Genomic DNA, 24,608 nt, shown 5'->3' with positions numbered 1-24,608 from the left:
AGATCATACACACTATGGCGACAAGGCACATCAACATCATCCGTGCCTTGTTATTCTATAAACAAAATATTTTTTTTTCAGTATCTGTAAAGGTAGACTACTATTTCCAGTAGAGGTAGTGAGCATGCACAATTAAATTATCACTAAATAATGTTTCAATATCCTTGTTGTTGGTTTGCAGAAGTTAAACTAAACAATGCAAATCAAATTTGCACAACAGAAGCAATTTCCAGTGAATCATAACCTTCTCTACACCAAGTAATTCAGCTCAACAGTAGTACAAAAGATAATGTCATCTGGTCTGTACTTCATTTTAAAAAGCCTACCTGTAACTACTGTGGAAAGATAGGCTTTATAGTTTCAATTTTATTACTAAATATAACCTCACAGGCCAAAAATAATGATATATTTTGTAATAAAATAATCACTTAAAATATATGTAAATAGTAGTCCTGTTATACAAAGCTTCAAAACATAAAAGAAAGCTTCTACGATTACAAATTAAGCTGCAAATCCAACATTAAAGGTGTTGCGTGTTACAATGTCTACCTGAGGGATTTTTTTAAACAAAAGCACCTGCACCGTTGCTTCTTTACCATTAACATTTTTCTTGCTGTTGAATTAGTTTTTGGATCTTGTTTTACAGCTGGATTTTCCTTCAAGAAAAAAGCTACAGTGTTTGCAACTGGGTAATCTAACTCACGAGAAGCTCTGCCCAATGAAAAAAACTTAACGTCCTGCATCCACCCACTTTCAAGTGCCTCTTCTCTCTGCCCTCTACAATCTAACCCAATTTTCCATCCATCTTAACCTATTATGCGCCATTAGGGGTTAGCCCAACCAAAGACTAAAATGCAACTTTTATTATAAATTTCAACAAAAATAAGGAGATCTCCTTTTGCACTGTGGTGTCGGGGGAGAGATACGGGAAGATCGGGGGGGAGAGGGGGGGGGGGGGCGGAGATCGGGGGGGGGGGAAAAGAGAGAGGGGGGAAGATCGGGGGGGGGGAAGAGAGAGAAGGGGGAAGATCAGGGGGGGAGAGAGAGGGGGGGAAGATCGGGGGGAGAGAGAGGGGGGGGAAGATCGGGGGGAGAGAGAGGGGGGGGGGAAGATCGGGGGGAGAGAGAGAGGGGGGGAAAGATCGAGGGGGAGAGAGAGAGGGGGGGAAGATCGGAGGGGAGAGAGGGGGGAAGATCATGGGGGAGAGAGAGGGGAAGATCATGGGGGAGAGAGAGAGGGGGGGAAGATCGTGGGGGAGAGAGAGAGGGGGGGAAGATCGGGGGGGGAGAGAGAGGGGGAAGATCAGAGGGAGAGAGAGAGGGGGGAAGATCGGGGGGAGAGAGAGAGGGGGAAGATCGGGGGGCAGAGAGAGAGGGGGGAAGATCAGGGGGGCAGAGAGAGAGGGGGGAAGATCGGGGGGGCAGAGAGAGAGGGGGGAAGATCGGGGGGGAGGGAGAAGAGAGGGGGAAGAGAGGGGGGAAGATCAGGGGGGAGGGAGGGGAAGATCGGGGGGGGAAATCGGGGGCTGAGTGGGACATCGGAGAGTGGGAGATTGGAGAGGGAGACTTCGGGGGCTGAGAGGGACATCGGAGAGGGAGACATCGGACAGCGGAGCAGGGTGGAAAGGTAGGTTTATTTTATTTTTTTTAAACTTTGTGCAATGGTTTTTTACTTAATTTATTTTGTTTATTTTTGCCTGATCCAGCCCTTCACACCTGGTGAAACCAGGCGTGAATCGGAAGCTGTGAGAAAGCCGCCCAGTTAAGTTTAAAATCGTTTTAACGATCTACTACGTCAGAAATAAAGTAACTTAAGTACCTCAATGAAGTACATTTGGTTCTTTACCTTTCGTCCCATCGGCTTTAATTGACACCAAGGGCTCGATTTTAAAATCAAATTGTGGGAGCGCACGCACACACACAGGTGCGTCTGTGGCAACCCTGGAAGTCGGCGCGTTGGAGCCGGCTTCCAAGCCCGCTCCCACAATGCTGAAAACAATGATTTTTTTTCTCAAAATGATCCAAGTGATAGGTCAGCATGGATCAATCAGCAATGTTAGAGAGTCACTATCATACAATATTACAGACACATGACAAATAGATAGAAACAATAACAGGATCGTTGTATCATGCGACCAACAGGATGGTAGAAAGCGAGCTAGATGGACCTTGGTCTTTTGTCATTTAGCAATTTTTATATTTCCATGTTTATTGAACTGCTACTATTAGTTTTCATTAAGGGTATGTGGCACCCATACAAACTATTATGCAATGTCAGGTTTCCAATATGAGATTATAAACTGCAAACAATGATACAGATGTTTTAAATAACAAAAACACTTACCTTGCTTTTTCATCTCCTTCAGCTGTCCTTTAAAGTGTATAAATTTATCACTTTTGAGTAGATCCTCAAAGTTGTTCAGATTTTTCAGTTCATTAAACCTTTTATCCACTAATGCTTTCAAATCAGGCATTCGTTCTGGCCGCTCTTGCTTTATCTAGAAAAGATTTATTCAATAATAATGAACACAATAGGTTTATATATGTAGTCATATGAACTCAATCTCTTTTAATCATCATCTGCATATAATTAGCACTCAACCACCGAACTGTAGGCCAGTACACAAGCACAGTTGTATATACTGCAGCCCCTCAATCTATTGAAGGCAAGTTTTCTTGTGTCTACCATCTATGTGACCATCAAGCGATCAGTCAATTTTCTTCCTCATCAGTCGACTGCTTAGGTCTCAGTTTTTCTCCTTTCTAATTGGCAAGATCATTGGTTTGCGGTCTTCACAGAAAATGGATGCAATTATGAAATCCAATCCACAAAACACTGGTTAAAAATGCCCCAAAATCCCATCTAATAAAAATAGAATTTAACTTGCAGAATGCAATTGCTGAAACCCGATAAAAATCTTGAATCCTGTGCAATAAAAATGGAATTTAAAATGGAATTCAAATTATTCAGTTACCGTAAATCTGTGGCCTTCTTGAGTGCTTATTTTCTACTTTCTTCATACTTTAGTTATTCATTAATCTCCAAGCAAAATCTTTCTCCCCAATTTTAATTCGTTGCAAATATCTCCATCCAGTCCATTATACACCCATAAAATAAAATTTAGAACATGATAAACACAGAAAAATTCAACAATTTTGGAACAAAAACACAAACAAAACAAGTGTGAGGTGGTGCATTTTGGTAGGAAGAATAAGGAGGCCACAAACTGCTTGGATAAGAAGTGTAAATGGGGTAGAGGAGCAAAGGGATCCAGGGATACAGACACACAAATCACTAAAAGTAGCAATGTAAGGCCATAAAAATGCAAACCAGGTACTGGGGTTCATTTCTAGAGAGACAGAATTGAAAAGCAAAGAAGTTTTGTTAAATTTGTATAGAACCTTGGTTAGACCTCACTTGGACTACTGTGCAAAGTTCTGGTCTCCATATTAAAAAAGGATATTGAGGCATTGAAGGTGGTGAAAAATAGATTCATAATACCAGAACTGAGAGAGTATACTTATCAGGAAAGGCTGAACAGGCTGGGGCTCAAAGAGAAGACCTGATAGAGGTCTTTAAGATAATGAAAGGGTTTGATAGGGTAGATGCAGAGGAAATATTTCCACTTGTGAGGGAGTCCAAAACTAGAGGTCATAAATATAAGATGGTCACTAATAAATCCAATAGGGAATTCAGGAGAAACTTCTTTACCCAAAGAGTGATAAGAATGTGAAATGCACTACCACAAGGAGTAGTTGAGGCAAATAGCATAGATGCATTAAGTGGAAGCTGGATAGGCACATGAGGGAGAAAGGAATAGAAGGGTACGCTGATAGGGTTAGATGAAGAGGGGTGGGAGGAGGCTCATATGGAGCATAAACCACACCCATAACCATACCCAACCCATTGTCCCACAGCTTCCCCAAAACAAATCCCACCAGGCCTCATGAAGCTCTCCAATGCTTTGTGAACTTCTCACATGCTTCATGGGTCAGCCTGCACAGCTAAGACCCTACATTTTGTCCAATCCCTTGACAAATACAAGAGGAGGGAGGAAGAGAGCCTGGAGGAGGAGGATGAGGAGGAGGAGGAGAAAGAGCCCGGAGGAGGAGGAGGGGGAAGAGCCCAGAGGCTAGGGAGAGTAAGGGAACATCACAGAACTCTGAAAATGTGAGTTTTTATGAAGCATCATCAGCTGGCATCAGTAAGGTAAATGCAGGGAGCAAGTCTCCCAATATTCGCAAGACTGTAAAAAAAATTGCAAAATACTGGAATCTGAAATAAAAACAGGAAATGCTGGAAATTTATATAAGTTCTGTCAGAATCTGTAAAGAGAAAAGACAGGTTAACATTTCAGATGCAAGACCCTTTCTCAGAACTTCAACTGAAAGATAATCAAACCCATTTGTTGGGCAGAAGAGAAAAGAGAGAGCGAGAGAAAGGGGTGGTTGACTGACATGCAAACTGCTCAATGGGACAAGTAGGAACCTTTTAGATGTAGTGAAACAGTGAAAACATTACCGAAATGAAAGAATATGTAATAGAAGCATTGGAAAGCCCACACAAGAAAAAAGGCCAGAGGATAGGGAAGCTGATGGAAAAAGGAGGAAAAACGATGCAAGAGATCCAACATGAGAACAGGAAATGCTGGCATCACACAGTAGGTTCGCCTGTCCGAAAAAAGAAAAAAGCTACAACTGAAGATGAAGATCCCTCACCCACCAGAGCCATGTTCTGATGAAGGGTCAAACGGCCTCCTTTACTCAGAGATGCCAAAAGACCACCCCACACCTCTTAACCTTTCCTCCAGTAAAACAGTATCAGTCTGAGTTTCTCCATAACCTGAAGTCATAATTCTGAGATTATTCTTGCTTCTTTTCTATGAATTAATGTTCTTTTAAAGGTATGGTGCCAAAAGTTGCACAAGATATTCTAAATATGGCCTTGCCAATAAGTTGCACAGAGTTAAAACAGCCTGTTTCAATTTATGATCAAATATCTTTGAGGCATCCCAGTACCCGATCAGCTGGGCGAATTATAGGTTCACGTTGACTTTTCAGTGAATTGACAATAATCATTCACAAATCCCATTCTTTTTTCATTTCCATTATAGGACACCTTTCTTGCATATGTTTCTAGGCCATATTGAGGTATATATTTATTATATATCTCAATGATCGCAACTAATGAGCCACATCTGTACCTTTACCAGAATCTGCAGGATGTTCACCAAGTTTCAATGGATGAGGTAAATCCTTGTATGAATTGATATTGTCTTACAAGGATCCACTTGACTGGTGAGCTATTACTGCTGGATACCTTATTTTATTACACATCCATTTTCTTCTGGTCCGACATTCTGTGGTCCAAGTTCCGAGCTAGCTCCATATCAAAACAACAATCACAACTTGCATTTAAATGCCATTAACATAGAAAAACATCCCAAGTGGCTTCACAGAGACGTAATCAGAGAAAATGTCGCTAAGCCAAAGGAGCGATTCGGTGGGGGACTAAAACTTGGATAAAAAGGTAGGTTTTAAGGAGGTCTTAAAGGAGATGAGGGGTGGAGAAGCAGAGGAGTTTAGGGAAGGAATTCAGAGTGTGGGGCCTAGGTGTCTAAAGACATAGCTGCCAATGATGGGACAAAGGGGGAAGGGAATACACAAGAGGCCAGTGGAACGTAAAGTTCGGAGGGGCGGTGTTTGTAGGATTGGAGGTGGTTACAGAGATAGGCAACGTTTAGGCCATGAGGGATTTTAACACGAGAAGCCAATATAGGTCACAGAAGGCAGGGGTGAGGGTGAGTGGGACAGGATAGGAGCAGCAGAGTTTTGGATGATCTGAAGTTTAGAGGGTGGAGGATGAGAGTCTGGCCAGAAGAACAATGGAATAGTTGAGTCTGGAGGTGACAAAGAAATACACAAGGGTTTCAGCAGATGGACTGAGACAAGTATCTCAGGCGAGGTTACAGAGATGTAAGTAGATGGTCTCTACGATGGACAGGATATGGGTCAGAACCTCAGTTCGATATCGAATAGGACACTGAGTTTGCGAATAGTATGATACATAGGGTATAGCTGAACTGGTTGCCCTCTTTATTATCTTGTATGGGAAGCAGAGGTCATATGGACAGTCCAATGTTCGAACTGTTTAATTGGATATACAATTAGGTTTGTTACACTGTTGTAGATGCCGTCAATGAAATGTCACCAGTTAACAGAATAGGGCATTTTATACACGCAGTGACCTTTTCTAGCACCAGAGTGCTATGAGAGCAGGCTACTGTCTGAAGGCTTGATGACCGCTTCTAGCAAGATACCTTTATCACATGCCAAATGCTCCACGCTTTTTTGGGGACAATACAAATAGCCAATTATTTATATACCTTCAGCTGTGAACTGTAATTCAGAATGTTCAAGATGGGTATCTTGCACTGCGCTACTCTCTCCTCCCCCCACATCTGCACCCCCCACCCACCCCCAACTATGCAGAATTGTTTTTAAAAAAATCCCAAATCCTTTTTTGCCAAATACTTAAGAGTTTTCTCCTGGCTGTAGACAGAGTCATGGTCTTGCTGGAATCCTCGACAGGGATGCAAATCCCTTATTGGCCAGTCCTGATGGCTCATAAGAAACCATAGCTTCCCGCTGCACCCCTCAGAAAATACTAAAAATGAAAAAGAAAAATGAACAATGCGTGCTAATGTGTCATCCAGGGAACTGAAGAGAAAAAGTTCTGAATTGCGGCAATACGAAGAGGGTGAATTATCGTCCTGAGAGAGTGTTTTTAACCCAAGCAGCTTTAGCAACCAGGTCATTGTGACTGTAAACAGTAATTCAGCCACCTCATGTTGTTGGACGCAATGGCTCCTCCAAGGCAGTTTCTGAGATGGTTTCATTGCACTCATCATTTAAAAAGAAAGATATTTCACTTATAAAATACATAAACAGAAGTTAACCAAAATCTTTAATTTTCAAAAGTTACTTTGAAAAGACATAGATTCTGAAATAAGAGTCAAAAATTTAGAGCAGCATCTTCTCTGATGGCTCAGTTATTAATTAGCTACCTCACCATACAAACCAGGAAAGCTTCGGTTCAATTAACTGACTTTGGTGAGTTAGGCAGTTTCACCCAAGGTAGCAGTTGGAGTGCTACCATGGATGCTAACACCCATGGGCTAAGGAGGGGAATATTTTGAGCAGAATACTGCTTCTTGATATTCAGTGACTGCTACTGGAAAATGCACGCACCAATTTTGGGTAAAGACACACTTGGGCTCAGCTACGATACCTTTACTGTCAAACAACAATGACAACAACTTGCATTCACATAGTGCCTTTAACAAAATTCCCTAGGCGCTTCACAAATAGGTGTAAGGAAGCACACTTTGAGCTAGGAAGGAAGCGTTTAGGAGGAGGAATTGAAAGCTTGGTTCAAGAGATGTGTTTTAAGAAGGTTTTTAAGAGGCAGAGAAGTTTTGTGATGGAGTTCCAAAGATTAGGAGCAAGACAGTTGAAAGTTCTGCTACCAATGGTGGGGTGAAGGTAAATGGAGGGGAGGGGTGGTTAAAACCAGAGAAACAGAGTATTCAGGAGAAGATATAGGACCAGAGGAGTTGGAGTGATAAGGCCATGAAGGGACTTATAGCTGAGGATTTTAAATTTAATGTTTTGAGAGACGAGGAGCCAATGCAGTTCAATGAGGAAGGCAGTGATGGGCGAGCAGGGCACAGGAGAGGATATTTGTGGCACAGTTTTGGACAAGTTGGAATGAATGGGTTTGGAGAGCGGAGAGTGAAGAATAAAGAATGGAGGTCATCAAGGGAGGTGCAAGAATCGTCGTCTAGAAGTAGCAAAAGCATGTATATGAGTTACATCAGCAGAGGGGCTGATAGGGGGATAGGCAGGGGAATGTTGTGGAAATAGAAGTTAAGTGATCTTGGCGATACATAGGTTGTGGAGTTTAAGCTCAGTTGAGGGTTTATACTCACCTTCTTGGCTCACACAAACAGAATGGCATTTGGGCATGGCACTGGAGAGTAGGCGGTGTCAATAGAATTGTATCCCAGCTTAAGTCACTGCTTTCAGGACAGGAGAGAGAAAATTGGGGAAGACTCTTTTAAAAAAAAAATAAACAAGGCATTCAAACAGCAAAAGAAATATTTGATTACGGTTCTAATTGAGAAGTGCTTTCAATGTAGAGTAATTAATAGAATTATAGAATCATAGAATCGAATAGCACACATGGAGGTCATTTGGCCCATCGTGCCTGTGCTGCCTCTTTGAAAGAGCTATCCAATTATTCCCACTCCCCTCCTCTTTTCCCATAGCCCTGCAAATTTTTCCTTTTCAAGTATTTATCCAATTCCCTTTTGAAAGTTACTACTGAATCTGCTTCCACAACCCATTCAGGCAGTGCATTCCAGATCATAACTCGCTAAGTAAAAAAGATTCTCATCTTCCCTATCGTTCTTTTGCCAATTACCTTAAATCTGTGTCCTCTGGTTACCAATCCTCCTACCAGTGGAAACAGTTTCTCCTATGTGCTCTATCAAAACCCCTTATAATTTTGAACACCTCTATCAAATCTCCTCTTAACTATCTTTGCTCTAAGGAGAACAATCCCAGCTTCTCTAGACTCTCCACATAACTGAAGTCCCTCATCCCTGGCACCATTCTAGTAAATCTCCTCTGCACTCTCTCCAAGGCTTTGACATCCTTCCTAAAGTGTGGTGCGCAGAATTGGACACAATACTCCAGCTGAGGCCTAACCAGTGATTTATAAAGGTTCAGCATAACTTCCTTGCTTTTGTACTCTGTGCCTCTATTTATAAAGCCAAGAATCCCATATGCTTTTTTAACAGCCTTATCAACTTGTCCTGCCTCCTTCAGAGATTTGTATATGTAAACTCCCATGTCCTTCTGTTCCTGCACTCCCTTTAAAATTGTACCCTTCTCATTCTTCCTTCCAAAATGTATCACTTCACACTTCTCTGCATTCAATTTCATCCGCCACGTGTCTGCCTATTTCACCAGTTTGTCTATGTACTCCTGAAGTCTGCTACTACTTCTCCCCCAATAATTTGCTTATTCTATTTATTAGGTGATGTCATAAAAATGTTGTCCATATACATGCTAACATTAAAAAAAACACAGCAAAAGCTGCACAGCCTCAAAAAAGCTGACAACTTAAAAGAAAAAGCTGGGAATATAGGCAGGCCTATGAATGTAGTTACACTAAAAGTGCAGTGGACACAGGATTGTCATGACTGAAGCTACAGGTATAACTAACATTCCATCACAAGATAATTGCGGATGAGGAAGGCCATTCAGAAAGACCCAGAAATTTAGTTGGTTCTTAAATGATTCCAGGGTTTTTGCTTCCACTGTTCTATTCAAAAGTCCAGTCTATGTATGGATTAGCATGTGACTCAAGAACAATTACCTGGTAGCAGTTCTAAATTAGCTTTTTATAAGTTTGAACCTGTGTCGCCATGTCTTACTCTCGCAATTTAGTTTAAAATAATTTTTCCTACTGTTACCTATCTTATATATCTCTATAAGATCACCTTTCAGGTGCCTCCTTTTCAGACTGAAAAGCCCAAGTTTCTCCAATCTTTCCTCTTAACTCGGGCCTCGAACATTAGGGATCAGCCTTGTGGCTCTTCTTTACACTGCCTCCAATGCTTGAATGTCTTCCTAGTGTCTCAATGGCCAATACTGTACAGTTTGATCACGGCTTCCTCCGATTTGTATTCTACTGTTTTAGCTATATAGTTTAAAGTTCTATTGGCTCTGCTGATTGCTGCTCTGCATTAGTTGGCCATGTTGACCATTGTGTGTACCAAGACTCTTTCAAATCCATTCTTAGTTATTTTAACACCATTCGTGGAGTACGTCTATCACCCATTTTCCTTGTCATATACAGTACATTACACTTATCCACATTAAACTTCACCTACCATTGTTTGACCCACTTCATATTTACTTTTATAGTAGAAGATTGTGGCTAAAATATTGGGTATTTACCCTCATTTGTTGCAGAGAAGGGTGGACTATTGTGGATTTGTATTGGTCCTCTCAGTTGCTAGATTTGATTGTTAACTTTTTTTTGCGATCAAGGTGAGGGATGTTACTGCTGGGGAATGGAACACTTACCATTTCCAGTGCCCAGTGTCAGCATCAAGCACTCCCAGGTCAGGTGTAGCACAGCTAGATACGGAACAAATCTCCTCCATTCTGCCCAACAATGTGCCTCAACCCCATCCTCAGATCAGCACCTCCTCCTACATCAGTGTGGCATATTTCCCATGCCAACCAGCCGTAGGTTTCTGAGTGCAGTTGTCAATTAGAGCTGAATTAGGTAGTTTTGTGCAAAAGACTATGCCCAACGAGAACTGGATTGAGACTGTCCAAACTTATTTTACAGAGGAACCTTACGGCCAGCAAACAGAGGTTTTCATCTCATAGGCCTGCAATAGATTCGAATCCAAGTCCTGGAGGTACTCACAATGCAGAGAACTTGTACTAAACATTTGCACGGTACTTTCCGAGGGCTTTCACTTGCATTCTGAACAGTGGGTACTTCTTCCACCATAATTATTTGCTCCCAAGGTAATTCAATTGCTCTCTGTCCCAGGACTGATGTAGATTTACGTCTGCAAATGAGAATAAACGGACACTGACTACAACTTACTAAGTGTGAAACATGGATCAGCCACCCTATTAGGGAAGTTTCCTGCTGGGTCTCCCACCCAGAAGAATTCCAAACAATAATTACATATTTTACTTTAACAGTGTCCAGAATTGGTAAATATATTGTACTCCATACTGAGTGTGCTTTGTTTAGACCATACACCAATGGAGCAGCCCTCTCCCAGATCACAGAAACCCTAACATGGCAGATTGCTAGTGTGCAGCCAGCAAATGATAAATTAATTCATCCTAATAGATAGAAGAATAAACAAATTTTCAAATAGTCTTCTTAAACCATATGGAGGGAGTACTCTGTCTTGAAGATAACCCTGCCTAAATTATTATTTTTTAAGTTAACATCCATTCTTGCGTGGATACAGGAAGTGTTGCAAACATGAACTACATATAGATGCAAATGCAAGTCTGTATTATTTATGAAAATCAAGTATGGGCAAACTGCTAACAGACACATCTTTACTAAGTACCAACTTTTTAAATTAACATACTCAGCGCTGATGTACTGTAACTATTCCTGTTATGGGCAGCGTAAAGTTAGTTTCTAAATATGATTTTTGGCTTCAAGACTTGACGTGCATGTTGGACTGGAAGTCTTGAAGCTTCAAAACCTATATTTAGATCTTCTGTGGTTTGGTTGGGAATGCAGCTAAAATCTGTAGGGATTACAGAGCAACACAATTAGAGCTTCAAACACAAGGTTTTAGATCAAACGTGCCCAGGAAAAATCTCTAAAGCTTTGCTGCAGTCCAGTTATAAACATCTCTGTTCAGTCTGACCACCAACACAGGCAGCAGAAGGATGCGAGTGCCTATTATCCTTGTAACAGTCACCCTATTAAGATATATAGCGCCGATCAGAAAAGTCAACTAACTCTTTCTGATTTATCTACTGTAACACAGGTCTACAAAATCTCAGTGAACATCTATCTATTACAGTATATATTAAATTTGGTACATGGGCACACATTTAATTGAAAACTCATTATAAGTACCTGAAGTACTTGTTACTCCAGTAGGTGGTGCTGTGTTCAGCCTTTTCAATATTAAAGGTTCACAATACATGACACACAATAACTGCTATTCCAAATTGTAAACAATTTTACAACACCAAGTTATAGTCCAGCAATTTTATTTTAAATTCACAAGCTTTCGGAGATTTTCTCCTTCCTCAGGCAAATGTTTTAGGAGAAAATCTCCGAAAGCTTGTGAATTTAAAATAAAATTGCTGGACTATAACTTGGTGTTGTAAAATTGTTTACAATTGTCAACCCCAGTCCATCACCGGCATCTCCACATCATGCTATTCCAAAGTAAGAATATACCCCGTGATTGTAGTCTGGTTACCAGGTTTCCACAGATCACTCAAAATGCCTTCTGAATTGTGTTTTTTTTTAATCCAGTATTTTTTTTCCAGTCATTGAAAGTTCTAATGTCCAAAGTAAGGGTTTCAACAAAACAAAAAATTCCAAAAAATTACCAACATTGCACAGCAGTAATCAACAAAATGTTGAACTACATAGCCAAAACAATAGAACACCAGACAGAATAAATCAAGAGCAAACTACATCGTGTTCTGGTCAGGCCACATCTTGAATACTGCATTTAGTTCTGGTTGCCAAGACAAAGAGAAACATTCAAGCACTGGAGGCAGCGCCAAGTCGAGCCACAAGGCTGATCCCTAATGTCAAAGATATGAGTTATAAGGGTACAGTCAAGAAACGTGGGCTTCTTAACGTGTAAAGGAGGCATCTGAGATGTGATCTTAAAGCCACTTATAAGATAGTTAAGGGAATGGAAACAGTAAACCCAGATTATTACTTTAAGTTAAACAATGAGAGTAAGGGGGCATAGATGCAAACTCTGCTCTTCCGTTCACATCCAGCAGATTGTGTTCTGGGTTGTTTCGGTAATGAAGTCCCTTCTCACATAGGCAGGTCCTTAGCATGACTCACAACTCCCGACCAGGAGAATCGGCTAGATGCAATGGGGAGTCACCACTCCATTCCCATCGGATGCTGGAACCCTGCTGGATATCAACACAGCGTTCAGAGACCGGAGCTCTGTTCATCTGCTTGCTGGGGCATAGATTCAAACTAGCAAATGGTAAATTTAGGACTGATGTCAGGATTTTTTCTTTGCACAAGGAGTGACCACCATTAGATACAGACTGCCGGGAAGAGAAGTGGAGAAGAGAACGCCAGAATCTTTTAAGAATCAATTGAATGCTAAGATGGAGGGACTTTGGGCTTCATCTTCACTTGTCCAGATGTTGGTCATTAAACACTTGGCAATAGGATCTACCTGGGTGGATGAACTAAGTTGAACCAAATGGCCTTTCCCATCTATAACTATCCAGTGATTTTGAGGTGGAATTTCAATATTGTATGGCCACATCATCAACACATGTCAAACACCCTACCCCACCCCCTCCCCCAATGATGCAAAAATTGGCCCCCATCAGCAACACAAGAAAAACTCTCAACCCTGAGTTGTAAGCTCAGAGTTTTATTTATGGCTTAAACTGTATAGAAACCTGAAAAAATGAAAGCTTTTTACTTTTCTTCCTACATTCACATTCCACTGTCAGTTACAAATTTTATCCCCAAGTCACAGTACACTCTAGTTCTACAGGAAGAAAGTGCAAACTGTAATTTCTAAGATCCATCTCATGCACAAGATTTCTCCACGAGCTGGAACTTTATGACCCTTTCCCACCAAGCTGTCATGTTGCATGGGTTTCCCTAGTGTATCTGGGTATTGTAGTTCCATAGTAGCATGATGAAACTATAATTCCCATTATGCACATCTTTCTCTCTCACTCACACACACACACAATTTGTTGACAACAGATGCACCCAGGCCCAGATGAAATTTGTGGCTCTAGCCCCTGCTCCAACAAAATCTGTGGGAGACTTCTTGCAGGCATTTGTAACATAAATTAACCAATTTATGGAGAAGTTTAGTGATTTATTTTTCAGACTTTTTTTTATTTGTTTGGAATGCTACATAAATTTTATTTCAAGTTGTGCACAAATGATGCAATCATAGAAAAATGGTAGACAAAAACAAGATTATTTCAGCAATTTGGTTGATTTTGTAATACTTGTTGGTTCGTGAATGGTAGTTTTGAAAAAAAAACTGAGGGATCTAATTTCTGCTGGTTACTTATCCCTCATGGATACTTTCTACTTCTGTTTGATTCATTCACATTTAGTCAATTGGATATTTGATAATTTAAGAAATTAATTATTATTTGAGCCAATCACATACTTGCCCTATGGACATGTGGTACTTTGGAGGTACAAGACCACAAGGTACGAGACTTTGGACTTGTGGTGCCTTTGTAAGGTGTAATGTGATGCAAGAACTCGAAGTACATCTATAGATGCACATTGCACTGCTTTAGGTAACTGGAAAACAGCATTTGTGGGCAGTACTCACACTGCTCCACAAATGGTGCCAATTTAACCTCACTTTGTCAAGTCGCACCCAGACCCTGATGAACACCAAAAGGCATCCTGGAATTGGCATCTGGTTGCTATCCTCCCATGTTGGAAATAGGTTTGTCGAAGATCTTTTTAATATTTAAAATAAACGAACATTGAGTGCAGCATTAAACCGCATGCAGCAGCAGCTTTCCAGTTCTTAAAGCACAAACTATTTCCCAAGAAAAATTGGCAAAGGTCAGTTCAGTCATACACAGTACATAAAAATGTAACAGTTCAGGGAAGTATTATAATAACTCCTGGTTATGAGATCAATTTGTAAATTATTTGTCATTTCTAGGAATCTAAAACCTGGTTACTGCTATCTTAAAATGGCAGCTGTTTAATTTGTGTTTAGTCACTGCTTAACCAGCACTCTGAACCACACCACAACAACCACCTCGGGCTACTGTATAGTGTAAGACCAACAGCACAATAATTGAATTCCGTAACAAATGACCCAGTTATTTTTCCTGACAGTTTAAAAAAAACTGTTCGGATCCATGCCTGTGAGCCTGTTACTAGTCCACTTGAGTTTCCAGTTGGAAGTCTCAATCCTTCTCATTATGCCTCCTATTGTGTCACGCTAATATCACTTCTGTCATTTAATCATCTCTTTTTTTTTAATCCACTTATGCACTTTACAGGTCATTCTATTTTATCTCGTGTGTGCGCACATATTTTTCTCTTCCCCTTCCTTTTAAATACTGTTCATCTGAAATATCTTTTAGTTCTGATGAAAGGTCCATACTGGAAATGCTCTCTACACAGATGCTGAATGACCCGCTGAGTTTTCCTTTTCCAGTCTTGTTTTCCCCCCAATGAAAGCAACTCAGTTCTGAGTCTCTCTTCACAGCCTAGAGTCACAGGTTCCACAATTATTTTTCTTTTCCTTCTCTGAACTTTCCCCAATGCATTCATTTTTCTGATAAGTTCCCCAACACAGCAGAGACCATGCTTAATAATGGTTTGTGCAGGGTTTTAATAACTTATTTGGGCTTCCAATAAGCTGCCCTTGAAATGTATCCCATTTATTAACCTGGTCAACCAATAGTTTTACATTGACTGGACACTCTCATTTTCTTTTCTTTTTTTTTTAAAATGGTCACCTATAATTCTGCAATTGTGTTGCATGTTCCAATATGCATTAACTTGCACATCTCCACACTGAAGTGTGCACACAGTAGACACACCCCCAGTCCTCAGTTAGCCTAACTCAGTGTATAAAAACGTAAATGCAGAAATGGAGAGGGTTGATGAGGGTAGTGCGGTTGATGTTATGTATATGGGCTTTTAAAAGGCATTTAAAAAAGCACCACATAATGGACATGTTAGAAAAATTGAAGCCCATGGGATTAAAGGGGCAGCGGCAGCGTGGATACGAAACTGGCTTAGTGAATGGTTGTTTTTCAGACTGGAGGGAAGTAGGCAGTGGAGTTCCCCAGGGGGTGGAATTAGGACCACTCTTCTTTTTAATATATATTAATGACCTGGTCTTGGGTATACAAGGCATAATTTCCAAGTTTGTTGATGACACAAAACTCGGAAATGTAGTAAACAGTTAGGAAGATAGTAACAGACTTCAGGAGGGCATGGACAGACTGGTGAAATGGGCATACACATGATAGATGAAATTTAATGCAGAGAAGTGTGAAGAGATGCATTTTGGAAGGAAGAATGAGGAGAGGCAATATAAACTAAATGGTACAATTTCAAAGGGGCTGTAGGAACAGAGAGACCTGGGATTTACGTACACAAATCTTTGAAGGTGGAAGGACAAGTTAATAAGGCTGTTAAAAAAAGCATTAGGGAAATAAAGGCAGAGTGTACAAAAGCAAGGAAGTTATGCTAAACTTTTATAAATCACTGGTTAGGCCTCAGCTGGAGTATTGTGTCCAATTCTGGGCACCACACTTTAGGAAGGATGTCAAGGCCTTGGAGAGGGTGCAGAGGAGATTTACTGGAATGGTACCAAGGATGAGAGACTTCAGTTATGTGGAGAGACTAGAGAAGCTGAGGTTGTTCTCCTTAGAGCAGAGAAGGTTAAGGGGAGATTTGATAGAGGTGTTCAAAATTATAAGGGGCTTTGATAGAGTACACAGGGAGAAACTGTTTCCATTGGCAGGATGGTTGGTAACCAAGTTATAATGATCTGGAATGCACTATCTGAAAGGGTGGTGGAAGCAGATTCAATGGTAACTTTCAAAAGGGAATTGGATAAATACTTGAAAAGGTAAGATTTGCAGGGCTCTGGGCAAAAGAAGGGAGTGGACTAATTGGATAGCTCTTTCAAAGAGCCGCCACTGGCACAATGGGCTGCTTTTCAATTCTATAAACTGTATGGTGACATTTTAAGCGTTCATTTTAAGATAAAAAGAACGTATCAGTGGTAAGTAAAATATCATGAATTTGCTTGGACTTAAACTTACAACATTTCTAATACAGAAGATAAACCTTTAAATCCCAGTTTCCTTTGGAAATAAATGCAGACTGTGATGAACTTGGAGGGTTTGACCCCAGGGTCAGCAAAGACTGTTGGGAACATGAGCTTGTATAAATGCAGCTGGCAAGATTCAGTCAAATGAAAAACAATTAAGAAATGTTCACTAACCTTATTTCTAAATTTAGATATTACAGTATATAGAAAAGATAAAAAAATATTGTAGGGATACTTTACACATTCTGGGATACCATCAATTAAGCAAGTTAATCTTCACTTTCTCGAAGCTCCTTATAACATGGATGAAGCATTCAGATATTCTGGTATAGCCAGAATTCCCTAATTAGCACACTGCTGCCAGCCTGAGCTGGGCCTGCCATAGAAACAGCATAACAAACTGTGCTACAGTCCTTGAGTAATGACTTACCTCTCAGGGAAACACTGATATCAGAAAATACGTATTTTTAAACATAACTTAAGCACTCGGAAAGAGGGAGGAGTGAACCACCTCACTGGAAGACTTATTTTTATCAAAAATATTTAAAATCTAGCAATTATAGTTTCTAATATTTATCTTTCCAATTAAATGACATCTTGGAAAAAGATAATGTGATTAAATTGATCATTTTGATATGTCAATAATGGTCCTGTCCCTCAAGAGATATGTCCTTTGTGATATTTTAAGATATTTACGATCATACCCAAATGAGAAGGTTCGGGAAGGTCAAGAGAGTTTTGAAGAAAGCTGAGAAGGGTAAGAAGGAAGGTCAAGAAAGTGATTAAGAGCTTTTGAAGCAGATTCTCAAAAGCTGAAAGGTTTATACGAGCAGAAGCTGGAAGGTTTAAGAAAGGTTAGCCAAGCAGAAGTAAAAGACTGCAAAGTGTATCACAACAGTTAATCTAACAGTTTAAGTTTCTAAGCACAGAGAAAAATCCAGCACAGCATTACAGATAATTATACTACAGGTACTTGCAAGGTTAAAAAACACTAGGAAGACAGGAGAAGAAAGACGACCACACAAAGCTTGCCACAAGGCTTCCCCAAGGATGAAGCCGGTGCATCTCAGAGGAAAGCAGAACTGCCTACCGCCACAGCATGCATCCCCATATTAGTGGATTGTCATGCTCGATTTAAATAACTAGTTCTAACTACTCTCTTGCATCCCAACCTTCTGATTCTGGATGAAAGCCTGGCCTAGCAGCCTTGTGTTTTAAAATTTCTCTGTCACTATGTGTTTCTGTCCCTATTTTATTTGTGTTCATAACCAGCCAGACAACCCCTGCCAAGCACCCGGGACTTGCCAACACAATGAATGCGAGGTGTTTTTGATTACCACGGCAGGCTAACAAATTGTTTATTCTCTTCAGTCCTTGGGGAACAACTTCAGTGCCGAGCTCATTAGCATTTTCATCACCTTTCATCTCAGTGTGGTTTTTAAAAAAAAACTTATTCAAACACACTTTGCTTTTAAATTAGCATTTAAACATAACTCTTCTTTCCAGAGAAGGAATTTGGAAATGCTTGGTCCTAGGGCTAAGGAGAACAAACAGGGAAAAACATGTCAAGTGATAGCAGAAGAGTTAGCAGATATGACAGAAAGCATAGTTGAAAAGATATATTTTGAGGAGGAAGGAAGGGAAGTAGTAAGGCGGAAGAGTTTAGGGGAGAGTTCAACAGAGTAGAGCTTTAACAGTTGAAGGCTTTGCCACTGATGGTGGACTGAAAGCAAAGAGCATGCACAGGAGGCCAGAGTTGAAAGATCAAAGGGCACAAAATGGGATGTAGGGCTGGCAGAGGTTACAGATGTGAAGTGGATGAGGTTGCAGACATACAGGGATTTGTAAACAAAAGTACAGGATTTTGCATTCAATGTGTTTGGGGACAGGAAGTCAGTGGAAGTTAGCGAGGACAGGCTTGATGGGCAAGTGGGATTTAGGATGAGACAGAATGCATGTTATGCAGCTTTGAACAAGTTGCAGTTTGTGCAGAGTTGAAAGGCTGTCAGAGAAGGAGTTAGAGAAATCAAGTCTGGGTTTATACCCACCCTACTTTCTCCCTCTTCCACTGAAATCCTAACCAATGTAAAAAAATTGACATTTCAAATGCCATCATCACAGGATCCCCAAATTCAACATTCACAAATATCAATTATCCAGAAACTCTGCATCCCAAAATCTTTCGCAGACAGGATTACCTTATTTTTGCCAACCTCTACTGACTTCTATTCACCAGCAAGTTGATTTCGACATTCTGGTCCTCATTTACAAATGCCTCCACAGTGAGCTCCTCCAACCAAATATCCAAGCATGCACCCTCCACCCCTCTTACTGCCTTATTGTTCATGCTCCTCTTCCTCCACTCTACCATCCATGGTCAATCTTTCAGTCATGACACCGCTGCCCTCTGAAAAATTCTACCTCACAACTTCTCTCACTTCCTTCAAAAGCCTCTCAACATCTTCTCCCTTCTTTGGTGCTCTTGGTTTACCTCCTCCCCTTAATTTCACTCACCCCTCTCCCCGTTCACTTAGTGTGCTGTTTCTCCTCATTGTCAAGTGCCATGAGGAGTTTTCCTACCCGAGAGTGTTACACAAATGTAATTGATTGTTGTCTTCCATTCTTTCCCTCTATTTAGTTGACACTTTTTGTCACTGTGGTGTCTGTTTACTCGCTTAACAGTTTCTCTCACTGCTTGTGTAAGTCCCTCTTTTACTGTGTCCCCTCTCTACACGGCTCTCACATATGATCCATTGCTAATATTACATTTTTTCAATCTTTTATTTTCTTTAAAGGCTCGGATATGCAATAAGATTGTAGGCAACATGTATTAGATTGGAGGTAGGTACCAGGATCAGACAAGCAGAGGCTGTCGGAGTGGCAACAAGAGAGAGAAATTGCGGGTGGAGGGAGCTCTGCCTGGGAGGGATTGGGGAGGCAGGGACCAGAAGGAAGCAGAAGATGGTGTGACCTGGGCTGGCACATGGAAATGAGTGGGCACAGAAGACAAAGACCTGAAAGAAAGTCGCTGGTTAGAAGTACTAATGGGTCTGGGAGACCTGGGATTTTGGAAGCGCTGGGGGTGGGTGTGAAGATAACAACTGGAATCTGATTGGCTATGTGGAAGAAGCTGGAACGTGGCGTCTGTCAGTACTTCACAGGGAGGGCTTGGGCTGCTGATTTCAGAGAGTCAGGAACACTTGGGCATGGCAGCATTTCGAGGTTGGCATCTGGGGACTGACAACACGGTGGGGTGGAAGTTTGGAAACACTAAGGGCTCCTGAAGCTTGGTAGCACTGGACCAGTTTGACAGGACCAAGGGAGAGGTGCTCATGGATTTTAGCAGCACTGGGACCAAGGGTACTGAGATTTGACAGCTTTGGGTAAAGAAACAATCAACAGGAGAACGGGGAGAGGGGGCAGAGGGAAGAAAGAGGACACATAAGTGCTACCCTGAAGGGCTCAGAAAACAGCTGCAAAGCAGAGAAGAAAATCGGTCACAGCAGGATGTTAGAATGCAAATACAGCACAAGACACAAAGCTGCATCATAACTTAAAAAACTGCATGCCACTGGGCTGCAGGCTGCTTATGCATACTGGGGAACTGTTCTGACCACAGCAAAGCCCAAGCCAACGAGTGACTCTTCAGGCCTCGCATTCACAATCCAGGAGTAGGCCCATGAAAGAAATCCTCTCCAAGGATTTACAACACGACACAGGCAACTCTAGGAGTAAGAATAAGCATTTTCTGAATTGTTCATTTAGCAGTTCAAATCAACTTCACAAAATTTTATGAATGATTTGACAAGTTGGTCCCTCTGATTTGCTAGTTTGGGATTGGTAGCTTTCAAAACAAAATTGGGTGACTCGGATGTTCAATTTTTTGCTGCTTACTCATTCCTCATTTATACTTAGCGGCTGAATCAAATTATTGTTGACTCATTCAATGTTTATTCAATCAGATATTTCATTGATAATTTAATAGATAAGTTTTAATTTCAACCAGTCCCTAATTTTTGCCCAATGGATGCCTTAAAATTGTGACACAACAGACGTGCACTAGATGCAAATCTTTTTGATATATTGAGCTGGTAGTAGGCCACATTCAAGCATCTTGAAAGGGGAACAATGCTCATTATATTAGAATTTATGAGTCACCAAACTGCTAAAATAAGAAATCGCTGCATTTGGTTACCAAAAAATGCCCTGCTACAGTTAAAATCAAAGCTTAAATCCAAGTAAAGGTCAAATGTTCAAGAACAATAAAGCAATCGGGTGTGCATAGTCCGAGACTTCATTTATTGTACGGTTACAAAACACTGAACACAAAAATACAAATTAGTTCCAGAAAATACATTATGTAAACTAGTTCCTTTTCCACCTTAATCATCAGTTGGCTGATTGGGAGAGTGATTTGAACCTGTGAGTATTCCCTTTATCAATGCAATAAGAACCTTTAGCACCATTAAAAAAAACAAGATGATCAAGTCACGTCATGTGAATAAGACTCAATCTCAGGTGCCAGAGATGTATTCAGGATATTATCCCTTCATAGCACCACCCCAGATCCCCTAATTTATCATCCATTTTAGATTGCTCCCCAAAATGAAACTCAACTTACATGATGGTTATTCCCATGTGCTACACCTATAAACATGCAGGATTTAAATGAACAGATGCACAACAATTGACAGCAAACACCAAATAGATGTATTATAAAAGGAAATAAAGGGTCTGAAATTCCTGGGGCCAAAGTGGGAGGACAGATGGCTCTTCGCTTTTCAGGGGGAGGGTGCAGGGACAGAAGGGGGTCTGAATTTGGGGCTGAACCAGGTTTCCACCCCATTCTGGCTGGCTGGCTGGGGGGGGGACTGGGCAAACATTCCACTGGCCCCTCGACAGCAAGGGGTCATATCGTGGAGAGTTAGCTGGCGACCCGAGGGATTCCACCCATGTAAGGTCTGAACAGAACTCTCACCATCTAAGACCAGGCGTGAGTTCCATTGAAACGTGTGGGCCTTTCCAGAAGTTCTAGAGACAAAAGGTAATCGGTCCCGGCCTTTTTTCTTCAGACTGGGAGGGGGTCCCATGGTTCCCGTTGGAGCAACTGGGAACCACTCAGACTTCGATTGGTGCAATAGGGCAGTGGCATCTGTCGTGCCTTTAGAAGTCCGGGCCGCCCATCCCAATCGTTTAAAGGGCCTCATCCCCAGGATTTGGGTCAGAGTCTGCGTCTTCCTCTATTGTGTTTCCACCGGCGAAGCAGGTCAGGCCCCAAGGATGTACAAACTATGTGTTGCTACTACCAAGGAAGATGGCTGAACCGACTGATATGCCTGGGCATTTGTTTGTTGAATGATTATGGTCAGAACAGTACAAGTCAACTCCTGATAATTCAAAGTGTTTTTTTTGCTCTAAGTCATTGATTTCATCCAGTAACTCGAATTAAGAAACTGAATTAAGACAACAATGGAGGGCTTTAAACACAATATGAAATTGCTTATCCAGTAATTAGAATTTAGCAACTTTGAATTATCAGTAGTCTATATCCCCAGTGGCATATTTGTACCAGCAATGTATCGTGTTGTAACTCAGTGTCTGTGTTCTGATCAGGCCTAGTTCAACTGCAGTTTGCAATTACAATTCTGTAGTTGGGTAGTCGATTTGCATAATGTAAAAAGCCTACAAAAATAAATTCTACAATGCACACACGCATCAGTGTGGTGTATGGAAAAATAAATATCAAATGATGTCATTCTTCATGGTCCAGGAGTCCGACGGGCAGATTCTGTTTTCTTTTTAATTGAATTTGGAGACTGTCTACTTTCTACCATTATTTTCAGTGGAATCTGTCTGCTCTGAGATTGATTTGCAACATGTGCCTCACCCCACCCCCGACCTGCAGTTTATTCTTCTCGTTTTACTAAAACTCAGCAATGACTGACGAAACAAAGTGCACTGACACTAACAGTCTGAAGTGGATTGCTCAATGAAAATCCCCTCAGCTTATATCACCTCAGCAAATTAGTTTCAATGTTTTACTGAAGTAAAAACATTTACATATAGGAGACCCTTTTAAATGTGAACATTCCAATACATAATCTCTATATAACAATACAGTTTTTAATATAGTACAATAGCCCATGGACATATTTCCTGCGGGTCAAATCCCACTTCGGGAATCACACCTCATATCCATGAAAGCACCAGGTATACCTGAAAAGGAAGTGCCAACCTGGTGAAGCTACAACACAGGTCTCCATGCATGCTAAACAGCAGAAGCAACATGCTATAGACAGAGCTAAGTGATTCCACAACCAACGGATCAGATCAAAGCACTGCAGTCCTGCCACATCCAGTCATGACTGGTGGTGGACAATTAAACAACTAATGGGAGAAGGAGGCTCCGTGAACATCCCCATCCTCAATGATGGCAGAGTCCTGCAAGTGAGTGCAAAAGACAACGATGAAGCATTTGCAACGATCTTCAGCCAGACGTGCTGAGTGGATCGTCTATCTTGGCCTCCTCCCGATATCCCCACCATCACAGAAGCCAATCTTCAGCCAATTTGATTCACTCCACGGGATATCAAGAAACGGCTGAGTGCACTGGATACAGCAAAGGCTATGGGCCCCGACAACATCCCGGCTGTAGTACTGAAGACATGTGCTCCAGAACTAGCCGCGCCTCAAGCCAAACTGTTCCAGTACAGCTACAACATTGGCATCTACTCAACAATATGGAAAATTGCCCACAAAAAGCAGGACAAATCCAATACAGCCAATTACCACCCCATCAGTCTATTCAATCATCAGCAAAGTGATGGAAGGTGTCGTCGACAGTGCTATCAAGCGGCACTTACTCACCAATAACCTGCTCACCGATGCTCAGTTTGGGTTCCGCCAGGACCACTCCACTCCAGACCTCATTACAGCCTTGGTCCAAACATGGACAAAAGAGCTGAATTCCAGACGTAAGGTGAGAGTGACTGCCCTTGACATCGAGGCAGCATTTGACCGAGTATGACACCAAGGAGCCCTAGTAAAAATTGAAGTCAATGGGAATCAGGGGGAAAACTCTCCAGTGGCAGGAGTCATACCTAGCACAAAGGAAGATGGTGGTGGTTGTTGGAGGCCAATCATCTAAGCCCCAGCACATTGCTGCAGGAGTTCCTCAGGGCATTATCCTAGGCCCAACCATCTTCAGCTGCTTCATCAAGACCTTTCCTCCATCATAAGGTCAGAAATGGGGACGTTCGCTGACGATTGCACAGTGTTCCGTTCCATTCGCAACCCCTCAGACAATGAAGCTGTCTGTGCCCGCATGCAGCAAGATCTGGACAACATCCAGGCTTGGGCTGATAAATGGCAAGTGACATTCGCGCCAGACAAGTGCCAGGGAATGACCATCTCCAACAAGAGAGAGTCTAACCACCTCCCCTTGACATTCAACGGCATTACCATCGCCGAATCCCCACCCATCAACATCCTGGGGGTCACCAGAAACTTAACTGGACCAGCCACATAAATACTTTGGCTCCAAGAGCAGGTCAGAGGCTGGGTATTCTGCGGCGAGTGATTCACCTCCTGACTCCCCAAAGCCTTTCCACCATCTACAAGGCACAAGTTAGGAGTGTGATGGAATACTCTCCACTTGCCTGGATGAGTGCAGCTCCAACAACACTCAAGAAGCTCGACACCATCCAGGACAAAGCAGCCCGCTTGATTAGCACCCCATCCACCACCCTAAACATTCACTCCCTTCACCACCGGCGCACCGTGGCTGCAGTGTGTACCATCTACAGGATGCACTGCAGCAACTTGCCAAGGCTTCTTTGACAGCACCTCCCAAATCCACAACCTCTACCACCTAGAAGGACAAGGGCAGCAGACACATGGGAACAAGACCACCTGCACGTTCCCCTCCAAGTCACACACCATTCTGACTTGAAAATATATCGCCGTTCCTTCATC

At 41.7% G+C, this 24,608-nt stretch overlaps 1 protein-coding gene across 2 annotated transcripts in view; it reads right to left on the bottom strand.

The window, feature by feature from the left end:
• Positions 1-24,608, bottom strand: part of nsmce2 (NSE2 (MMS21) homolog, SMC5-SMC6 complex SUMO ligase) — a 208,254-nt gene that overhangs the window by 116,651 nt on the left and 66,995 nt on the right. For both annotated transcript variants that reach the window (XM_067981980.1, XM_067981981.1), the window contains exon 4: positions 2,345-2,498. In XM_067981980.1, the coding sequence (XP_067838081.1) occupies positions 2,345-2,498 (154 nt within the window). The remainder of the gene's footprint in view (positions 1-2,344; positions 2,499-24,608) is intronic.

The sequence above is a fragment of the Heptranchias perlo genome, chromosome 3 (assembly GCF_035084215.1).
Source record: "Heptranchias perlo isolate sHepPer1 chromosome 3, sHepPer1.hap1, whole genome shotgun sequence".
Classification (NCBI taxonomy): Eukaryota; Metazoa; Chordata; class Chondrichthyes; order Hexanchiformes; family Hexanchidae; genus Heptranchias; species Heptranchias perlo.
Note: the sequence above shows the minus strand (reverse complement) of the source record. Positions and strands in the feature narration are given on the sequence as shown.